A 22,359-nucleotide genomic window follows, 5' to 3' on the forward strand; every position below is an offset into this window, starting at 1 on the left:
AATAAACCTGACACCCCACCCAGCCCGGCACTGGGAGAGGAGGTAGGGACCCAGAGGCAGGTCCCCAGGGCCACCCTACCCTCCTGGCTTCTTCCCCCTCCCTGGGCTCAGAGCGGAGGGAGGTCCATGACCAGGAGGGTAGGGGCAAGGAGGTCTGGGGAACGGGGTGACAGTGCAGGAGGGTGGTGGTTTTAAAATTTTTTTTTGTTTGTTTTTTGTTTTTTTTCCCAACATTTTGTATTTTTAATAACATACACAATGGTTACCAGCCATATTCATAACAAAAGTTATTCATAAAATGTATCTAAAAATAACATTTTTTTTCCTTTTCGGTGTGAAAAGCTTGAGAATGTCCCAGTGAGGGGTATGGACTGAGGGGGAGGAGGGGGTTGGAATAGGGGGACCCTGGCCTCCCCACGGTCTGAACCCCTAAGTCCCCTCCCTCCATCTGGGACCCAGCACAACTCCTCATTAGGAATAGGGACCAGAGGGTCTGTCTGACTCTGGGGCTGGGACAAAATCTCTGGGTTATGATATAGTGTTCCACTTAAGTGAGGTCATGACATAATGGGGGGTTTGGGTAAAGGCGGAAAGAAAAGGGGGGGAGGTTGGGGGAAAAAACCCAAAAACCAAACAATCCCCTTTCCCTTATTCCTTACCCCCAAGTCTTTCACCAACCAGACCTGGCAGTGGAGAAGGGTGTGTGTTGCTGGGGGAAGGGGACATTAAGGCAACAGACTTCCTGACCTCACTGGCTGCCCTGGCTACCCACTTTCAACCTCCACATCTGGAGAGCCAGGGCCGGGGAAACGGGGAAGGGCTTGGGGGTCTAGTCTGGAGGAGGGGGCTCTGCCCTCTCCCCTTGTAAAGTTCAGGCTCCTCTTGCCACTGTCATGGCTCTGAGAGAGGCCTGGGGGGTTTAAAAATGAGAGGGAATGATCAGAGAAAACCGTTAAGAACTATATAAATATGTATCTTAAATAGGCCTAAGAAATTAATTGTAGAGAACCTCTGGTAAACAGGGTAAAGGGAGGTGAAAGAGGAAGGTGGCTCCTGTCCTTAGGGAATGGTGGGAATGGGGAAGGGGAAGAAGGTGGAGAGGAGAGAGAGGTTTTTTCCTCACCCCTTCTTTCCAGCTCCTCTCAAATAACATTCTGGAAAGCAGGTTATCTACCCTGCTCATCTCGCCCCAAATGTCACATGTTTCTGAGCAGGCTCCACAAGGTAGTGGTCAGTTTGTCTCTGACAGCATCTGCTCCCTTGGGGAGGGGCAGGTGTTCAGCGGTCTGGAAGAGGCAGGGGTGGGACAGGGCCAGGTGGGGGATGAGGAGGGGAAGGAGAGGGGCAGGCAGTCTGGCCAGTCTCTGCCCCCTTTATCCTGGCTGCCCCCAACTCCCCTGGCCTCAGCAGAGATCCCTTGATGGGCCTGGGGGTGAGCAAGGCATGTGCCAATGTTAAACAAAAGTTAAAAGGGTGAGAGAGTAGAAAAATATTAGAATGTATAGCTGAGCCAGCCCACCCTCTCGCTGTTGCGGAGAAGCCTGTTGGGGGTTGGCCCCCGCCCGCCGCCCAGGGAGCCTATGGGTGCGCTGGGCTGTGGGTCCCGTCAGATGGTGGAGGTTTTGTCTGTCCCATCTGTGGTAAGAAAGGGAGGAAGGGAGGAAGATCAGGATCTGGTGGGAGGCCCAAGAAAAGGCACTCAGGTAGCCTGTCATCCCAGCCAGGCCCTCCCTGGAGTCTGGCCTCCCCTAGGGACCCCTCAGGATGACTCTGAGTTGCTCAGGTTCAGAGGTGAAGACGCTGGGTAGGTGGAAGCTGGGTCAGGGGAAGAGGAAATGCTCACCACCCAAGGCGTGTTCTGTCATGCTCAGACACAGAGACTCCAGAGTGGGATTGATCTCCAGGTCAGGCCCAGGGACCGGGCAGTCTGGGTAGGAGAGAGGAGAATGGAGGTGGTAAGGACTGGGAGGACTGGCTGGACTGAGGTGGAGAGGCAAGCTGGGAAGATAAAGGATGCTGATATGGAGAGGGGGCCAGGGACAGAGAGGGACAATGATTGAGACTTCCACAGGAGAGGGAGAAAGAGGCAAGAGACGGAGAAAGAAGAGCATGCTAGACATGTACACACCTGATGAAAGATAGGACTGGGCAGAGGAAGTGCAGTAAAACAAAGCAAGCTTCCTGGATGCCACACACAGGCTGTGACTATTTTGGACATGGATTACATGTTGTCTTGGGCACAGTCTAGGCATCTTCCCTGGACACTGGGCAGCCCATGCTCCCTGATTGATGATCTGCTCTGTACTTGGTGAAAAAACTAAATTAAAAACTAAATTAAAGCCACGGGGCATGGGCTCACGCCTGTAATCCTAGCACTCTGGGAGGCTAAGGCAGGTGGATTGCCTGAGCTCACAAGTTCAGAGACCAGCCTGAGCCAGAGCCAGACCTTGTCTCTAAAAATAGCCAGGCGCTGTGGCAGGTGCCTGTAGTCCCAACTACTTGGAAGGCTGAGGCAAGACAAATCACTTAAGCTCAAGAGTCTGAGGTTGCTGTGAGCTGTGACACCACAGCACTCTACTGGGGGTGACAAAGACTGTCTGTCTTCAGAAAAAAAAAAAGAAAACACTAAATTAAGACTCCTCCTATCCCCACTTGGATTTGTTTCTTTGCACAGGATGCAATCCAGGCAGGGCAAGTGGGGCAAAGTAAGGCAGCAGCCACAGGCTTGTCCTCTAAGCACTTCAGGAAAGGGCCTCCTCCTATTCTGCTGTCTGGGAATCAATTAAAACTCTTTCTCAGCTCCTCACTGCCATAAGGAGAAATTCTGAGCTTTTAACCTGGGTGTAGAAGATCCAGCTTCCATCTCAGCCTCAGGTCTCTATGAATGTTCTATTGTATTTAATAATCCTATAAAGAAATGGTGGGGTGGAGCCTGTGGCTCAGTCGGTAAGGCGCCGGCCCCATATACCTAGGGTGGCGGGTTCAAACCCGGCCCCGGCTGAACTGCAAACCAAAAAATAGCCAGGCGTTGTGGCAGGCGCCTGTAGTCCCAGCTACTCAGGAGGCTGAGGCAAGAGAATCGCTTCAGCCCAGGAGTTGGAGGTTGCTGTGAGCTGTGTGATGCCATGGCACTCTACCGAGGGCAATAAAGTGAGACTCTGTCTACAAAAAAAAAAAAGAAATGGTGACAGGGCGGCGCCTGTGGCTGAAAGGAGTAGGGCGCTGGCCCCATATACCGGAGGTGGTGGATTCAAACCCAGCCCTGGCCAAAAAAAAAAAAAGAAATGGTGACAAGCCAGGTATGGTAGCACACACCTACAGTACCAGGTACTTAGGAGGCTGAGGTGGGAGAACTACTTGAGCCCAGTAGTTTGAGGCCGTAGTGAGCCTCGATCATACCACTGCATGCCAGCCTGGAGGACAAAGTGAGACCCTGTCTTTAAAAATAAAAGTAAAAAGAAAAAAAAGATGGTGACAGAGACTAACACATACACTATGATTATGACATAGGGAGGAAAACATATGGAGATGAGGGTGGAGGTAAGGGGTGACAGAAGCTTTGGGGGTGGGGTGGAGCAAGACCTAGGAGATAAAATTAAACCAGAGGATGGAAAAATCCTCCCATGATGGGAAGAGATAGGTAGAGAGTGGTGGGAAGAATGGGGAGAGTTGCCTAAGCAGCCAAGAAGGGAGAGTGGATATGAGACTCAGGAGAGAAGAGAAAAGCCAGTTGAGGGTACTGGTAAAGCAGAGGCCCAAAGGTAGGGAGGAACCTCACCTGGAGGGAACATGAGAATGGCCTGGGGCGACGAGTGGACTGGGAGCGAGTGGGTGCGCTGCACAGAGCTGCGGCTCTGGCTGGGCATGCTGTTGCTGCCTCCAGGGTTGGCAAACCACAGGTTCTGTACAGAGGATAGGAAGAGAGAAGGTGGGGCCTGGACCCAGGGATATGCACACACATCCCAGGCACTGCCACCCCAACTCCAGGAACACTAGGCCCTCTGCTTCCAGCCAGCTCACCTGTCGGCCCTGGCCCACGAGGCTGGGGCTGGTTAGGGCATGTCGAGGGGAGACACCCCCAATGCCTGAGGGACTCAGAAGGCCCATCCTGCCAGGGGGGAGAGCCCGGGGAGGCATTGGGAACTGCCGCTGGGTCCGCCGGGCCACCCCCATCCCCACAGAGCCAGCTATGGGGAGTGAGTTGGAGCCGAATGCCCAGCTGTGAGAGAGCAGAAGGCAGAGTGTTAAGTTTAGGTGGGTAGGGCCTATCCATCTACCCCTTCCACACCTTCTCCCACAACCCTGAGGGGCAGGACATAACACCAGCCTTCCCTGAGCAAGGGTTCCCTGACCAGATCCCTGCATCACACAATGTTCCCTCCTATCCCAAGGATACCCGCAGGATGAAGACAGGGAATACATGAAGGTTTCCTCACTGTCCACTTGAAGCAGTTCTCTGCAGTTATTTCTGTTATTTGTTCAGTATAATAAGTGACTTCCAAGCCCTTTGAGTACAGGCGAGGAGCAGAAGGTAGGAGCAGAGGCCTGCTCTTAGGATATGTGTTGTGTTTTGTTTTATTTTATTTATTTATTTTTTTAGAGACAGAGTCTCACTTCATTGCCCTCGGTAGAGTGCTGTGGCGTCATAGTTCACAGCAACCTCCAGCTCTTGGACTTAGGCGATTCTCTTGCCTCAGCCTCCCGAGTAGCTGGGACTACAGGTACCTGCCACAAAGCCCGGCCAATTTTGTTTTATTTTGGAAATAGAGTCTCACTCTATTGCCTAGGCTAGAGTGCTGTGGAGCCTTGTTCACAGCAACCTCAAACTCTAAGGCTCAAGGGATCCTCCTGCCTCAGCCTCCTGAGTAGCTGGGACCACATGTGTCTGCCACAAGACATGGCTAATTTTTTCCATTTTTAGTAGAGATGGATCTCATTCTTGCTCAGGCTGTTCTTGAACTCCTGAGTTCAAACAATCCTCTTGTGTCAGCTTCCCAGAGTGCCAGCTGTAAGCCATTGCTTCAGACAGATGTGTTATTTTTTTTTGCCAGCTCAGCCTCCTACTCTAGTGGTAAGAACACTCTGATTTTCTTCTGGAGATTCTGGCCCTCTACCTACCCTTTCTGCTGCCGGTAGTTCTGCATCTCTAGTGTGGCTTTGCGCGGGAATGTCCGGAGGAGCTTCAGAACTTGCTGTTTCCACGACAGCAGCCGTTTCTTCTGCGTCTCCGTGAAAGCCTAAAATTGGGGGGTTGAAAGGGGGGAGGGTGAAGCAAGGAGGGATGTGCTTCTTTCAGACCTCCCTTCTGGCCTTTCATTCATTTGCTCAAATATTCATCACTTGTCTGCTGTGTGGCATGCAAAACTGGGATGCAGAGATGGCTGTCCTCACGAAGCTGTGTGCTTAGGGGAAGACACACATGTACTGCTAACTATAAGCTATCCTTCCCTATGAGGGAAAGGAACTGGAGGCACAAGAGACCTAAACAAGTGTGGGGGGCTGGAGAAGGTATCCTTGAGGTACAAATGTTTTGAACTAGGAGCTGAGGTGTGAGGACAAGAGAGGGGGATTATTCCCAACACAAGGAATACATACAAAGGCTCTGAGAAGAGGCTTTTGAACCCAACATAGGTGAGATGAAAGGTTGGATGGGAAGGCGGGTGCCAGGTCAGACAGGTATGAGCCATGTTAAGGAATGTCAGTCCTGAGAGTGATGAGGGGGTTTTCCCCTTCTTAGGTGCTCTAAAGAAGGCCTCACCTCATGAGTCAGGCACTTTTCGATGAGCTGGAGGTAACTGGTGATGTTCTCCTCGTCTGGCCGGGACACCAACAGCTGGGTGCATACTGGAGAATATGGGAAGGGCAGGAGGTTAGCCCCAGAATGCCCTCTTCCTGGCTCCAGTTTCCCTGGCCCCAGCTGGCTGGTGCAGGAGGGAAAAGAGATTCAGGCTGGATGAGCACCAACTAAACACTAGACATGGTACCTGGATTGTCACAAGAATATGTAAAGCGCCTACCACAGTGTCTGGCACAAGGCAGATAAAAAGTCATTTTAACTCTTTCTTTTTTATTTATTTATTTATTTATTTTTGTAGAGACAGAGTTTTACTTTATTGCCCTCGGTAGAGTGCCGTGGCGTCACACAGCTCACAGCAACCTCCAACTCCTGGGCTTAGGCGATTCTCCTGCCTCAGCCTCCCGAGTAGCTGGGACTACAGGCGCCCGCCACAACGCCCGGCTATTTTTTGTTGCTGTTTGGCCGGGGCTGGGTTTGAACCCGCCACCCTTGGTATATGGGGCCGGCGCCCTGCTCACTGAGCCACAGGCACCACCCCATTTTAACTCTTTCAACAGTTTTTTCAAGATAGGCATTTTTAGCCTGAGGAACTTAAGGCTCAGAGAAGTTGAGTTATTTGTCTCAGGTCACACAACTAAAAAGATCTGGATCCAGGGGCGGTGCCTGTGGCTCAAGGAGTAGGGTGCCAGTCCCATATGCCGGAGGTGGCAGGTTCAAACCTAGCCCCGGCCAAAAACCACACACACAAAAAAAAACAAACAAAAAAAAACAAGATCTGGATCCAAGTGTAAAGTCTGCATTTTGTGCTGGTTTAGGAAAGGCTGAACCCCTGACTCTAATCCCTTCTCAGAGAAATTGATGGGTTCTTCTTATCTTTTTTTTTTTGGGGGGGGGGAATAGTCTCACTCTGTCACCCTGGATATTGTTGTGGCACCATATCTCACAGCAATCTCAAACTCTCGGGTTCAAGAGATCCTCTTGCCTCAGTTTTTCCATTTTTAGTAGAGACAGGATCCTGCTATTGCTCAGACTGCTCTCAAACTCCTGATCTCAAGGATCCTCTTGGCCTCTCAGAGCACTAGGATTACAGGCATGAGCCACCACACCCGGCTCCCTCACTGTCCCATCTTCCACTAAGGGTAAGGGTTGTTATCCACCAACAACCGAGGCATGTTAAGGGGCCTTGTCACCTTCGGTCTCAGCTATCCTCTGCAATGCTCCAGTCTCCAGCAGGCTTTCAAAAGCCCCGTTCCCACTGCCTAACTTGGATCCAGTTCCTGATGCTTGGGTTCACTTGGCTTTCTGCCTCAGTATTTCCCACGAGGCCCGCTGGTCTTACCTTTGCCCATCACCCGTGTAAACTGGCTGGGGATGTCTCCGTCGGCGACGGGAGCTGGGGCAGGCTCACTGCCATCAGTGGGAGCTGGAGCTGGTGGAGGGGGGTAGTTCTCCGCAGCTGGAGGGTCCTTGGCCTCGGTGCCCTTGTCTGTGCCAGAATGGGCTAGGGGAGGCTCAGCACCTGGCAGTGGTGGCTCCCCTCGGCTACCATCCTTGGCAGTAGGGGTGACAGCAGCAGCAGCCACAGTGGCCTGGAGGACACTGTAGGCCTTGATGGGAGTGATGATGATTTGCTGCAGCTCCTGCAGAGCGTTACGTAGATTCCCGCCTTCTAGCACATCCTGGGTGGAGAGGACATGGGCAGGGTCACATGCAGACCCCCACATCTTGGTACAGAGAATATCTATACAAGGAAGGAGTGGTCAGACAGGGCTTGGTGAAGACCCATAGGGACCCGGGACTCCAGCACTTAGAGAAGGCAGGCAATGGCACCACAAACCTGCACACAGTTAGGTACATACACATTTCTTTTTCCCCTTCAAAGTGAAGTCCCATGGGACTCAGGAAAAGGTGGTCTAATGTTGGGGTCTCAGGGATAGAATCAGAGATTCAGACCAAGACACTGAGGGGGCAAGCGGCAGGGAAAGGGAAAAGGGACATTAAGTAGAGGCAGATCTGAAAGGGGAGTTGAGTGGATGACAAGAAATGAGAAAGAGAGATCATGTACACACAGACTGCCCAGCAGAGAGCCTAGTCAGAAATGGAAAAGCAAAAGGGTAGAGTCAAAAGACAGAGAGAGACTCTAGAATCACAAACCAGCACAGGGGAGAGGGGGAGCCTCTCAGCAACCATCAAGTGAGGCCTTTGATGCTAGTGTGACATGGTCTCTGGAGTGTGGCTCCCTAAAGCTGGGGCACTGGTTGTCACACCTGAGGAATGGGGAGGCTGACTCAGAGCCTTTGGTCTACTGGTACCACTGGGCAGCTGGTTGGCCTTGGAGATGCGGATACCAGGTCCTCACCTTCTCTAAAGACTTGAGGACGCTCTGCCTCTCACGCAGCTTCTGGATGCTCAGGGCTATCTTGTGGCGTGCACCTTTGGTGACATTCTGTGATAAGGAAGGACGGGGATAAGAAACTGAAAATGGAAGGTGAGGTACTAAAGGGTAACCTGATAGAAACCAAAGAGACAGAGGAGGCCTGGCCTACAAGAGTAGGGCCAAAAATTTGCCACCTGCAACACCTCTCCCTGATTGTTCCCTTGGTGTCACCTGAGACTCCAGGTGCTGCTCAGTCAGTGTCATCATCTCCTCATAGCTCATCTGTGAGAAGAGGGCCGCGTACTTGTGCAAGCGGAGGCTCTTGAGCCATGAGGGCACATCTATGGAAAAGGAGGGAGGATGAGAGATGGATGAGTTTGGCCCTGGTGATAAGGGTGGGTGGGAGGGATCAGACACAAACCGCAGGAAACCTTATAAGCTGCAGGAAATTGGGAAGGGGTACGGGGCAGACAAGAGTCCATGAGCTACTTCTTTGCCCAGCTAAACCCTTTCATGTAGTCTTCCCTGGGCAGACACCTGACCCTTCTGAGCTGCTTGGCTGGATGTGCACTAAGACGACCTTGCCGATTTCTTCAAGTCTTCCTGGAGTTTCTGTTCCATCAGTTACCTGTGTCCTAGCTTCCTTGTCAGACTGCAGAGTGTGAAGACCAGGGGCTCCTCTCCTATCAGACTAGTGCCTGCAACAGTGGACACTGGGTCTGTCTGCTCTTTCTCAAGCCCTAAAGACAGAGACTATCCATTCCCCTCAGAACTGTCCCCTCCTCAGGGGGATAGGCAAGTAGCAGGTACAAGATTCTTTCTGTCCTCTAAGCTCTGCAGAAGGATCTTGATGCTGCCCTCCCCAACTGTACCTTTCATGCCACTGCCATCCTCCTGGAAAGTGTTCCGGCTGGAGCCCTGCTCCTCCGTCTGTTCACTGCCAGAGGAGGCCACGCTGCTCTGGGGTGAAAGGGGTGCGTGGTCGGGCGTGGTGAAAGCAGCCCGGGCCCCAAGCTCCTCTGGACTTGGCCACTCACCAGGGGCCTGGGGGCTCGTAGGAATGAGTGACATGGAGCGCTTCAGCGGGCTAGGGTGGATTTGGCAGGAGAGACCTGGCCAGAGTGGGAGAGAAGCAAAAGGTCAGGACTGGCTTGGAGATCTGACCACAGGAGGGCATGGATGGCCCCCAGTCAATGCCATGATAGCAATTCAGTCCGTGATCTTCCAAAGGGAAGGTGTCCAGGATCTAATGGGAACTTCCTACTGGGTACTGCTCATTCCCTCACCCCCAATACCCAACCCATCAGCAAGCTGTCAGCCAGCCACTTCCCTAAACTTCTCCACTTCCTCTGCCAGCAGCCTGGTCCAAGCCATCAATGCCCCTGGGAATTACTACCACAGTCTCCTCACTGGCTTCTTGCATTCAGTCTTACCTCTTACTTCCCCTCACAATAGCCACAGTGATCCTTCTAAAAATGCAAATCTGAACAAGCTGGTCCATTGCTTAAATCCCTGCGGCTTCTTTTCATGCTGAGAACAAAAATTCAAACTCTTCCACGCACTTAAAAAGCCATATAGGACCTGACCCCTGTTCCTCCATGACCTCTCATCTCCCATGACTCACAGTTTGGTTCATGCCTCTCCCAGCCTTCACCGCCTCCCAAATCCCCATTTGTTCCTGAAATACTCAAGCCTATTTCAGCCTTAGGACTTTTGCACTTGCTCTTTCTTCTTATCCTCCTGATCCTAGCAGGCTACTACCCTTAGCCCCTAAACCCAGTTCTTCCATCATGGTACTCTGTTTTATCTTTCTTATAGCACCTATCACAACCTGAAATTACCTTATCATGCTATCCATTTACTTGCTTATTAACTATATCCCCTGCTAGATAGAAGATCTCTGACAGCAGGGACCTGTCCTGTCTTAGAAACACTCAGCAATTACAACGGTGTCTGGCCCAGAGTTGTTGTTTCATTAGTACACAGTATTTGTAAATGAATGAAGTACATGAACTGCTTCCTCAATTTTTCTCAACATCCTTGTCACAGGGCTTCACCACCTCCTATTTTTTCTATAGTGATTCCCAAATGACCACCCACGAGGCCTGGCAGCCCACAGTGAACCCAGGCCCTCTTCCACAGGACGTTTCACATCCCATTTCTAAGGTAGGCAGAGGGATCTAACTTGATTTTTAACCACTCTTAGGACAGGGTAGGCTCTCATGAACTCCCAGTCCTTTTGTCATGCTTTTCTCTCTACCTGGCTCACAACTCTCCTACCTGTCTCCACTAGCCACTTCTGCCTCACACCTCACTCATGCATCACCTCCAGTGCCACCTCAAGCCCAGTGCTTGCTGCCATCCTCAATAGCCTGCTTCTTGCACGGGACTGTGGGCCTATGGAGGATGACAATGCAGCCCAATCATTTCATTTCTGCAGCCCAGGATCAGGCACAGGGCACAACACACAGGAGTCCTTAGATTAAATTTTAGAAAGGAGAAAAGAGTGCTAAGAGGGCCCCTTTAGCAGGAAATCCAGAAATATCCCAAGTCACCCTTACTCTAGGTAGGTGAGAACATTAAGGCCCAGGGAGCTTAAGTCCTTTGCCTTGGTTCCCACAGAGAGCCAAGAGGCTGAGACAGAGCCTAGGCCTTGTTTCTGATAGAAAGGCTGGAGTTTTGCCAGTGTTCCACTGATACCTGCCTTAGGAAGGAGGGCCAGCCTGGCACAGGCCCCGATGCACCTTCCCTTCTCTGTGACAATAATGATGCTCCTAGCATGGAAGTCACCTGAGAGAGAGGGCAATATACTGTCCTGTCCCTTAAGGCCAGTTTATGTCCTGGTCTGGGACCTCTGGAGTCCCTGCTCAGGGCTCTTTTAGCCTCTGGACTCTCTCAGCCCGAGCTTTTGTCCTCACTCAGGACTCCTGGGGGAAGACGGCCCCCTCTAGGTCCTAGAGGGTTAGAAAATCCTAAATACAGCCCTTTTTGCCTGTTTTGGTGCCTCTGGTTTCCTTCTTCCTTCTGTCTCAGCCAAGAAGGGGGCAGGCAAAGCTGAGAGGGCAGGAAATTACCCTGATTGGAATGATCGTGCAGTTCCTGAGGAGCCCTGCTTGGCTCCACACTGGGTTAAGGCTAGCCACAGCATGGGAGTCATAAAAACAAGAATGCCGGCCAGAGATCCAGAGCCTCACACTCTCCAAGAAACCCTGGTCTGTGCTTGGCAGCACCCCAAACCCACCCTGCCCCCCTTCCAGGCCAATCCTTGCTCCTCACTCAAAAATATTTTAATGGTTTCCTGTTTCCTACAACTGCCTAGATTCCAAAAGTTTCATCCTGCCTTCAAGGCCCTCAGAATGTGGTCCTTGCACACTGGGGTCTGAGAATCGAGTCAGATCAAGTTTAAATCCTGGGTTTGGCACCTGTTAACTGTGTGATCTTGAGCACATTACTTCATTTGCCCTTCTGCCTCCACTTCCACATGAAATCCTTAGCATAGGAAGAGGCACATGGTAGGGAAATACAAGTCTCTGATACTGTTATTATCATTTAAATCTTTTTGTAACTCATTCAAATCCATCCCAGGCTGACCTGTCTATAAACTGTCCTAATTTGCCATCCCAGTCCCTTTACTTGGAATGCCTAATTCTTTGCTTTCTGTTGGTCCAAACCCTGACCCAACATTGTTCAAGTTTGGTCTTTTAATAGCTACTGAGGTCCTCGCCATGGGGAACACAGAAAGTGTGGGGAGACAAAAAATTATTGGCATCCTGCAAGGGTGACCACATCCCCTTGATGAGGGGCATCACTGGGGTGGGGGGTCACTTTCAGGTGGAGGTAGTTACAAATATGAACTCTGAAGCCAGACTGCCTGGATTTAAATTCTGGTATATACTACCTTGGGCAGGTGACATTTCTGAGACTTAAGCCAATGAGTTTATATGTACAAAGTTCTCAGAATAGCTATTAGCAAAGACTAGGTGCCCAATATTTTTAGCGAAAACGGTTTTTTTTTTTTTGTTTTTTTTTTTGAGACAGTCTCGCTATGGCCCCTTTGGTAGAGTGTTGTGGTGTCACAGCTCACAGCAACCTCAAAATCTTGGGCTTATGCAATTCTCTTGCATTAGTCTCCCAAGTAGCTGGGACTATAGGCGCCTGCCACAATGCCTGGCTGTTTTTTTTTTAGAAACAGGGGTCTTGTTCTTGCTCAGGCTGGTCTGGAACCTGTGAGCTTAGGGATTCCATCCGCCTCGCCCTCCCCAGTGCTGGGATTACAGAAGTGAGCCAGTGTGCCCAGCCATGAAGAGACACTTTTCAAAAGACAAATGGCCAACAAGCTCTGCAAAAATGTTCAACATTTTTTATCAGATAAATGCAAATAAAGAACACAATGAAATACCACTTTACACAAATCAGAATGACTACTATTAAAAAGACAATGCTGGGCGCGGTGGCTCATGCCTGTAATCCTAGCACTCAGGGAGGCAGAGGTGGGTGGATTGCTTGAGCTCAAGAGTTTGAGACCAGCCTGAACAAATGTGAGACACTGTCTTTACTAAAAACAGAAAAACCAGCTTGGCGTACTGGCATATGCCTGTAGTGCCAGCTACTCAGGAGGCTGAGGCAAGAGGATTACTCAAGCCCAAGAGTTTGAGGTTGCTGTGAGCTACGATGCCACAGCAGTCTATGCAGGGTGATAGAGTGAGACTTTGTCTCAAAAAAAAGAAAGACAAAAAATAACATGTTGGCAAGGATGCAAAGGATGCAGAGAAAAGGGGACTCATATACTGTTGGTAAAAGGAAATTAGTACAACCTCTATGAAAAACAGTATGGAGATTTCTCAAAGAAACAGAACTAGAACTACCATATGATCCAGCAATCTCACTATTAGATATCCACCCAAAGGAAAAGAAATCAATATATATATATATAAAAAAAAAAGATACCTGCACTTGTGTATTTATCATAGCCCTACTCACAATAGCAAAGATGTGGTATGAAATCAACATTACACATCCATCAACAGAGAAAGAGATAAACAAAATGTGGTATATATACAGAACAGAATACTATTCGGCTATAGAAAAGAATGAAATCATGTCTTTTGCAGCAACATGGGATAGAAGTGGAAAATGTGAAACAACACAGATACAGAAAGACAAATATTGGGGCGGCGGCGCCTGTGGCTCAGTGGGTAGGGCACCAGCCCCATATACCAAGGGTGGCAGGTTCAAACCCGGCCCTAGCCAAACTGCAACAAAAAAATAGCCGGGCATTGTGGTGGGCACCTGTAGTCCCAGCTACTCAGGAGGCTGAGGCAAGAGAATCGCCTAAGCCCAGGAGTTGGAGGTTGCTGTGAGATGTAACACCATGGCACTCTACTGAGGACAATAGAGTGAGACTCTGTCTCTAAAAAAAAAAAGACAAAATACTGAATGTTTTTACTTATGACTTAGAGCAAAATAATGTCTACATATGGAAACAGTGTGTGGAACGATGGACAAAGAAGCCTTGGAGGGGTGGGGGTGCCAGGAGGGAAGTAGATGATGGGGGATCGCTTGGTGAGTACAACCTGGGTTGCTCTAGTGATAGTTACACTGAAGGCCCTGACTTCACCACAGTACAATATATCAGTATAGCAAAATTGCACTTGTACGCCATGAATATATACAAATAAAAAATAAATCAACAGAAGAAAAAAAACATGATCCCCTCACCCCAAGTCAGGTCATGCCACCTTACTTATCGCTTAAAAAAGCCACCCTCCCTGGGCAGCGCCTGTGGCTCAGTCGGTAAGGCGCCGGCCCCATATACCGAGGGTGACGGGTTCAAGCCCGGCCCCGGCCAAACTGAAACCAAAAAATAGCCGGGTGTTGTGGCGGGCACCTGTAGTCCCAGCTACTTGGGAGGCTGAGGCAAAAGAATCGCTTAAGCCCAGGAGTTGGAGGTTGCTGTGAGCTGTGTGAGGCCACGGCACTCTACCGAGGGCCATAAAGTGAGACCCTGTCTCTACAAAAAAAAAAAAAAAAGCCACCCTCCCTTACTTATCCTGTTCGTTTCAACTAACACTTCAAAAAGTCACTGGGATACCAACTCTTCCCGCTCACCCAAACCTTTAGGGCTTTTAGTATAAGAGTCCTTTCTTTCTTTCTTTTTTTTTTTTTTTATAAGAGTCCTTTGCAAACCCATTTAGTTGGCAGGGCAGTATAGTGGCCACTCTGGCATCAGACTGGTTGTGTCTGAACCTTGGTCATTCCATGTACTATGTATGATCTTGAATATATGACCTCATCTCTTTGAGTCCCAGTGTTCTCATCTGTTAAATAACGCTAATGATATGACAGTGATGAGAGGATTAAATGACATTCGAAAAGTGCTTATAAAAGAGTACTTCGCACAGTCAATGCTCAAAAGTGTTTCCTACTATTAATAATGCCTTACAACAAACAGATTTTTCAGAAATAAGGCTATAAGCTGAGGTCCGATACAAAAATTCAGAATGTCTGAGCTGGAAGGGACCTCAGATGATGGTATTCATCCCTCTATCACGGGGTCATAAACATAATGCCCCTAGAGGCGACGCAGCTATCAGAAATGCCCAAAGATGGGGGTTGTGGGGGTAGACTGGGACAAATGTGCAGCATTTAAAGGGCATGGCCTATATTTGGCTCCCATGTTATTGTTGCCACTGGGACAACAGGCCTTGAATTGATTTTTTTTTTTTGAGACAAAGTCTTACTCTACTGCCCTGGATAGAGTGCTGTGGTGTCATAGCTCACAGCAACCTCGACCTCTAAGGCTTGAGCAATTCTCTTACCTCAGCCTCCTGAGTAGCTGGAACTACAGGATCCCACAACAATCCCTGGCTAGTTTTCGATTTTTTTTTTTCTTTTTTTGCAGTTTTTGGCCAGGGCTGGGTTTGAACCCACCACCTCTGGCATATGGGGCCGGTGCGCTACCCCTTAGTTTTCTGTTTTTATAGACAGGGTTTCACTTTTGCTCAGGTTGGTCTGGAGATCCACCCGCTTCAGCTTCCCAGAGTACTGGGATTACAGGCATGGAGCCACTGGACCCAACCTGATACACCTTTTTAATTAGGAGATCTCCTGATTAGGAGAAAATTCCTGATTCCTACAGCATCAAATTTCTTTCTTTCTTTCTTTTTTTTAAGAGACAGAGTCTCACTTTGTCACCCTCGGTAGAATGCCGTGGCATCACAGCTCACAGCAACCTCCAGCTCTTGGGCTTAGGCGATTCTCTTGCCTTAGCCTCCTGAGTAGCTGGAACCACAGGTGCCTACCACAACGCCTGGCTATTTTTTTGTTCCAATTTGGCCGGGGCTGGGTTTGAACCTGCCACCCTAGGTATATGGGGCTGGCACATTACTCACTGAGCTATAGGTACTGCCCTATTAAATTTATTTCAAAGCACAATAAAACAAAACCAAAGTGCAGGCTTAATAAGACATGTCTATAGTCAGACTCAGCTCTGGGCAAGCCAGTTCACAGCCTTTGCATTGCTTCATGAAGCTTAGGCCCAGAGAGGTTACGTGACTTGCCTAATGCCACAGAGTGAGTGAGCCCAGTCTGACTGTTTTTTTTTTTTTTGTAGAGACAGAGTCTCACTTTATCGCCCTCGATAGAGTGCCGTGGCATCACACAGCTCACAGCAACCTCCAACTGCTGGGCTGAAGCGATTCTCTTGCCTCAGCCTCCCGAGTAGCTGGGACTACAGGCGCCTGCCACAACGCCCAGCTATTTTTTGGTTTGCAGTTCAGCCGGGGCTGGGTTTGAACCCGCCACCCTCGGTATATGGGGCTGGCGCCCTACCGACTGAGCCACAGGCGCCGCCCCAGTCTGACTGTTTTTTAAGTAGGCATGGCCTCCGGAGACACCCCTCTCACCTGTGTTTGCGTTGCTCCCAATACTGTTGATGGCTGGCGGCACTGAGCTGGATGGGTGGAAGGGCACATGTCCATTTTCTCGGGGTGGCTTGTCCTGCCAGCCTGGTCCTGCCTCCCCAGGGCCCAGCTCTGCAGGGCTCCCCCACTCATCTGAGCCCTGGCGTGAGTGGTAGGAGGGCTCTGGCCGGGTGCGGAAGCCACTAGCCAGTCGCTCTTCCAAGTGACTCAGCCAGAGGGCCAGTGCATTACGGTCCTCCAGCGTGGTGGCCGGGTGGATGAGGGCATAAGAGAGCAGCTGGCGGCTCTCCTCGATGAAGGCATTGCTCTCAATCGAGTAGGCCAGCACTTTCTGCAGTAGCCTCATGTACTCCGACTTGGCCTCTGTGTTGCCTGGCTGAAGCAGGGGTAGGTGGGACAGCAGGAGGGATACCACCTTCTCTTTGGACTCCTGCTGCCACTGGCTGACAATGGCTACAGAGGGGAAAAGAGGAAAGGTCAGAAAAGCCAGGGTGGGAGGCTTCTATAAACCCAAGAGAGCTGCCGATGGCCTACCACTTCAGCTCTAGTCTCCTCTCCCTTCTTGGTTCATGATCCCCAAGACCTTGTCCCTCATACAGGTAAGAGAAAACATACTGACCCTGCTTCCAGAGTAATTTTCCCTGGTTCTATCACTCCTGTTCTCAAAAACCTGCAGTGGCTTCTAATTAGCCAAACTTACTATACTCTGGAATCTAAGCTCCTCTGCTGCTCCCAGACCTGCTCTTTCTGCTTTATCTCCCCAATCCCTTTACCTTCATGGCCTCTACCCTCTGTCCTGTATCAAAACATCTTCCTTCCTGATTGGGAAGGCAATAAAATATAGAAAACCCTGGGCTCTATACTCCCCAACTTACTAGCTGGACCTTGGTAAATCACCTTGAACCTTCCCAAGCATTGACTTCTTTCTTTTTAAATAATTTTGGACGAGCCAGCACCTGTAGGGTTTGAATCCATCCCAGGCCTGTCAAACAATGACAACTACAACAACAACAACAAAAATAGTTGGGTGTTGTGGCAGCCACCTCTAGTCCCAGCTACTTGAGAGGCTGAGGCAAGAGAATTGCTTAAGCCCAGGAGTTGGAGGTTGCTGTGAATTGTGATGCCACAGCACTATACCCAGGGCGACAGCTTGAGGCTCTGTTTCAAAAAAAAAGAAAAGAAAAGGAACAGGGGGAGATACGGTTTATGTCCCTTTCCACCACCTACTGGCCATGTGGCTCCGGGCAAGTGTGATCACCTCTGTGAGTTCTACTTTCTCTATAAAGTGAAACTCAGAATCATTCCTACTTATCTTGGCTGCCATGAATTAAGTAAGGCCACAGCATAAAGTCTTTAGCAAACATTAGCTGCCTTGATTAACATCATGGTTATGTTATCTTACTATGGCTTCTTCCTTTCAAATACACACAGGTTGTAAAGGCACAAGCCAATCTCCCAACTCAGAAAACAGAGAAGCTGGGAATAGGCATATAGTATAAGAAAAGTTCAGAAATCTAGGTAGCTGAGGGTCTTTTGACCTAAGTTCCTTAAGCCTTAAGATTTCAAGAACCTCTGATCTCCTTTGCCCACACCACAGGCTAGCCACTTGCATAAAAACTTGAGAAATTCACCTTCTGTATCCCTCCTTCTCTTAATGACCTGCTTGGAAATCTGTGGCCTGGAATTCACACGCATTTCTACTTCTGCTTAAATTTGTAGTCCTAGGAAAATGAATCCCAAATCCTGGCTATGTATATATAACTGTGCATTTTCTCTGCTGCAGGCTTCCTAGAAAGAACTCTTGTTAAAGTACCCAAGAATTCATCTGTTCATTCAAAGTCATCAATTCATGGTATGGCAACAACACTGGCTGCAGTTAAACACAGAGCCAATAGCAGCAGTTTAGTACTACCACTGCCACCAGCATTAACGACAGCAATAATGGAGAGCACTGTTGAGCATTTACTATGTGCCAGACACTATGCTAACCTTTCTCAAACTGTTTTAGCAGGCAAGAAACAGATTTGGGAAGGTTAAGTCGCTGCCCCCAAGTGACAGAGAGAGTATGTTTAAGTGACAGAATGGACAGGCATGTCTGTCTCCAGAATTGGGAGGAACTTTACCCACAACCTTCTCTCTGTCCAATACGAAGTCTCTCTTCCCTGAAAATCCCCTTCAGTATCTGCCACTCAAAGATAGGAAACCTCATCATTCCCCCAGTCTGCTCTCTATAACCACAAGCTTTTCTCAGGCCATGTCCATATCTAAAGATCTGTCAAAAATGGAACAGGTCTCCTGAAGTTACCTGTTTTTTCCCCCCCTTTTTTGAGGCAAGAGTCTCACTTTGTCACCCTTGGTAGAGTACCATGGAGTCACAGGTCACAGCAATCTCAAACTCTTGGGATCAAGTGATCTTCTTGCCTCAGCCTCCTGAGTAGCTGGGACTATAGGCGCCTACCACAACGCCCGGCTAGTATTAGAGAGGGAGTTTCACTCTTGCTCAGGCTGGTCTCGAATCTTGAACTCCTAAGCTTAAGCAAGCACCTGCCTCAGCCTCCCAGAGTGCTAGGATTACAAGCATGAGCCACTGCACCCAGTCGGGAACCTTTTTCTTTCCTGCCCTCTTCCATCTGACACTGGATCAAATCGTAGGGAACTCACTGGTACCCCCTTTTGCTATCTTACCCCCTGAGTTTTTAGTTTTTGGTAAGAAGGCAAAAGAAATATAGTGATTAGTATTAGTGACCAAAAGTAAAGGATGTGCATTTCAGCTGTGGCACGCAGCTGTCTGGGCAATATGCTTCCTCCTCTGTAAAATAGGGATTATAGGGCTGCTGAGGAGATTTAGGTAGATGATGCATGTAAATGACAGTCTGCCTGTAGTAAGCACTCAGAATGTGGCTTAGTGATGGGTGTTTCACTCCCTTCTCCAGCAGAGTCAGTCTGCCCCTTCAACCCTGACGTTCAAAATCGCTGTTGTTTAGGCCTTGCGGGGTAGCCAGAGGCATCTGGGACAGAGAGAAGCCTTGTCTAGTCCCTCCCCCACCCCAGAGTACTGCCAGGACCCCAGGGCTAAGGGATACAGCTTCTCCTCTGGTACTGCCAGGGGACGTCACAGAACAGCCCTAAGGGTTGGGCTCAATGAAGGACTTTATTCTATTGCTGAGAAAGGAGAAAGTGGTTTTGGATCAGGGGAGGCTGACCCTGGGGAAATGTGTGTTCATGTGTCTATGCCGAGGTGGTGGTGGGGAGGGTGGGCCTCCCATGACTGGGAAGGATCGGTGAGTACTGGAGCTGGTCCAAGGAATCTACATAGCCTCAGGCCCCTTGGGGTGAGCCCAGCTGGGGCTGCAGATGACGGGTGGGGATGGAACTTCTAGTTTTCTGTCCAGATCCAAAAAATCTGGCCCAGAGATAAGGCACAGCAGGGACCCAATGAATACCTGCACAATTGAACCCAGATGGTCCCTGGAAGGTGGTGCATATATGTGTGTATAGTGTGCTTCTCTAGGATCCCCCAACCTCAAGTCACCCTGCCTTAGGTTCTAGCAGAATACACTGAGTAAGAGCACAAATTCAACAGGCAAACTTGCTTAGGTTCAAAATCCACCTATGTCTTCACAACCTAGGCCAATGTAACTGTGGGCCAGTCCTTTAACCTATCTGAAGCTTGGTCTCCTCTTCTGTTAAAAGGAGGCTGTAAAAGCCCCTACTTCATGGGGTTGTTGTAAAGAGTCAATGAGACAATCACACAAAGCACCGAGAATGTGGTAAGTGCTCAGCACATTTTAACTTTTTATTTTATTTTATTTTTTTGAGATACAGTCTCACTCTGTCAAAACTCACAGCAACCTTGACCTCTTGGGCTTAAGCAATCCTCTTGCCTTAGCCTCCAAAGTAGCTGGGACTAGCCACAACACCTTACTGGTTTTTCTATTTTTATTTTTTTGAGACAGAGTCTCAAGCTGTCTCCTTGGGTGGAGTACCATGGCATCATAACTCACAGCAACCTCAAACTCTTGGACTCAAGGGATCCTCTCGTTTTTCTACTTTTAGTAGTTTGGGGTCTCATTTTTGCTCAGGCTCGTCTCAAACTCCTGAGCTCAAATAATTCACCCACCTCAGCCTCCCAGAGTACTAGGATTACAAGTGTGAGCCACCATGCCCAGCCTAGTTTTTCTATTTTTAGTAGAGGTGGGGTCTCACTCTTGATGAGCTTGGTCTTGAACTCCTAAGCTCAAGTCATCCCCCTGCCTTGGCCTCCCAGAGTGCTGGGACTATAAGTACCTTCTGCTACCTAGTTTTTCTATTTTCTGTAGAGACGGGGTCTCACTGTTGCTCAGGCTGGTCTCCAAATTGTGAGCTCAAGCAATCTACCCTCTTGGCCTCCCAGAGTGGTAGGATTACAGGCATGACCCACTGCAATTGGTCACATTTTAATTATTATTGTTGTTGCTACTGGTTGAAGAGTTAGAGCCCAACCTGTTTCGGGGTGTGTGTGTGTGGGAGACAGTTCATGTAGAAGAGCACATCTGGGCTCCCTCTTAAGATTCCCAACAGGGGTGGAGAATTTCATGCAGTTATCTACCAGAAAACAGATGAATCTCTGGAAATTCAGAGCTGGATACACAAGCAATGATGAAATTCTAAAGGTGGGCGGATGAGGGAGGAGGCTAGAGAATGCCGTAACACCAATGGTTGCTTCTTGCCAAGCTGCAAATGTGAATCCCACAATACGGAAAAGACCATGGAGAAGAGACTGTGTATATGAGTGTCCCTGTTTGCTATAGTGGCAACAGGGACAGGGCTGGCCAGGTGATCAGAGCTAATTAGGTCAGGACCCCGGGTCCTGGCAAATCATAGGAGCCAAATATATCTTTGAGATTACCATAAGTGCAAACAAATTTGTATGTGCTGGGTTGGTGCAACAATTGTGGCAGCCTTAGGCACCAGAGGGCCTGGTGTTTGCTCCAAATGTGCCCTTCTTTGCCTCGCCCTAGCTCACACAGACATAGGAGAGGGCTGGGGTGTGTGTGTGTCACATTTTTGTTTGATGAACTATCAGTAGCACTTAAAAAGAAGAGGGTGGAAGCATTAGGGCCAAACTCTGGTGACTCACTTGCTATGGCCCTCTCCTGACCTCAGTTTCCCCACCCAGGTTTAGTGAGCCAGAGAGGGAGGAGCTTAACCCTGCTGGATATAGAGACTGACTCAGAGGACAGAAGTTGGGAAGAAAATGCAGGAAATGTCTCCCAGGAAGCTACAGGAACAAGGAGGGAAGTGGAATTGCAGCTCACCTCACCCTAATCTCCTCCCTCTTGTCCCTGGGAACAGTTTACTGGTCCAAGTCAGCATCAGAAGGAAGGAAAGGGCCAGGTTTATAGTTCCAGACAGGCAAGGCAGAAGCATCAAGAGAAGGAAGAAGGAGCACAAGGGGAAACCTTGGGCCTCTTTTTCCCTCTTCCAGAGACCCTCAAAGTATTGCTTTTCTATTTCTAGATAATGCCTCAGCTTTTGCTTCCATGAAATCAGTATAGGCTACCTGAGCTGTAGGACTTCCCAGCTGCTTGAGGGGAAAGGAAAGCCCAGGCCAGTGCCCTGTTCCACAGCTGTAAGCCTCCACTCTAGTAGTTCACATGACACAATGTGGGTGATTATGAAAGTTTTGAGATACACAAAAATTGAGAAATGTAAAGAAATGAAACCCTCTTATCAACACTGATAAGCTGAACAAGGTGAAACTTGCACAGTGAGGAAGAAAGGATGCTGTTGACTATGTTTCTTGAAAATGGAAGAATAATGGACCATAACAATCTGTCTCAAAACTTTTATAGTGGCTCATCCAGAATCAGCATCAGCATAAAACATGTGAATCAACTACAGAGCTTTAAATCTCTGGGGTAGGACCTAGGCCTAATGTCATTATTATTATTATTATTATTATTATTAGAGACACAGTGTCACTTTGTTGCCCTTGGTAGAGTGCTGTGGCATCATAGCTCACAGCAACCTCAAACTCCTGGGCTCAAGCAATTCTCTTGTCTCAACCTCCCAAGTAGCTGGGACTACAGGTGCCTACCACAACACATGGCTATTTTTAGAGATGGGGGTCTCACTCTTGATCAGGCTGGTCTTGAACTTCTGAGCTCAAGGAATCCACCCACCTTGGCCTCCCATAGTGCTGGGATTACAGGCATGAGCCACCATACCTGGCCTAACATTATTTTTATTTTTTAGTTTTTTGAGACAGAGCCTCAAGCTGT

General features: G+C 49.1%; 1 protein-coding gene across 2 annotated transcripts in view; it reads right to left on the reverse strand.

Moving 5' to 3' along the window:
* Positions 1-957: 957 nt before the first annotated feature.
* SAMD4B (sterile alpha motif domain containing 4B) overlaps positions 958-22,359 on the reverse strand; it is a 44,408-nt gene continuing 23,006 nt past the window's right edge. For both annotated transcript variants that reach the window (XM_053604843.1, XM_053604844.1), the window contains exons 3-13: positions 16,079-16,549; positions 9,047-9,286; positions 8,406-8,515; positions 8,157-8,243; positions 7,137-7,476; positions 5,759-5,844; positions 5,119-5,237; positions 4,021-4,219; positions 3,779-3,902; positions 1,844-1,927; positions 958-1,635 (exon numbers count right to left, since the gene is read on the reverse strand). In XM_053604843.1, coding sequence (XP_053460818.1) covers positions 1,607-1,635; positions 1,844-1,927; positions 3,779-3,902; positions 4,021-4,219; positions 5,119-5,237; positions 5,759-5,844; positions 7,137-7,476; positions 8,157-8,243; positions 8,406-8,515; positions 9,047-9,286; positions 16,079-16,549 — 1,889 coding nt within the window. In that variant the 3' untranslated portion in view covers positions 958-1,606. The remainder of the gene's footprint in view (positions 1,636-1,843; positions 1,928-3,778; positions 3,903-4,020; positions 4,220-5,118; positions 5,238-5,758; positions 5,845-7,136; positions 7,477-8,156; positions 8,244-8,405; positions 8,516-9,046; positions 9,287-16,078; positions 16,550-22,359) is intronic.

Source organism: Nycticebus coucang, chromosome 10, assembly GCF_027406575.1.
Source record: "Nycticebus coucang isolate mNycCou1 chromosome 10, mNycCou1.pri, whole genome shotgun sequence".
Classification (NCBI taxonomy): domain Eukaryota; kingdom Metazoa; phylum Chordata; class Mammalia; order Primates; family Lorisidae; genus Nycticebus; species Nycticebus coucang.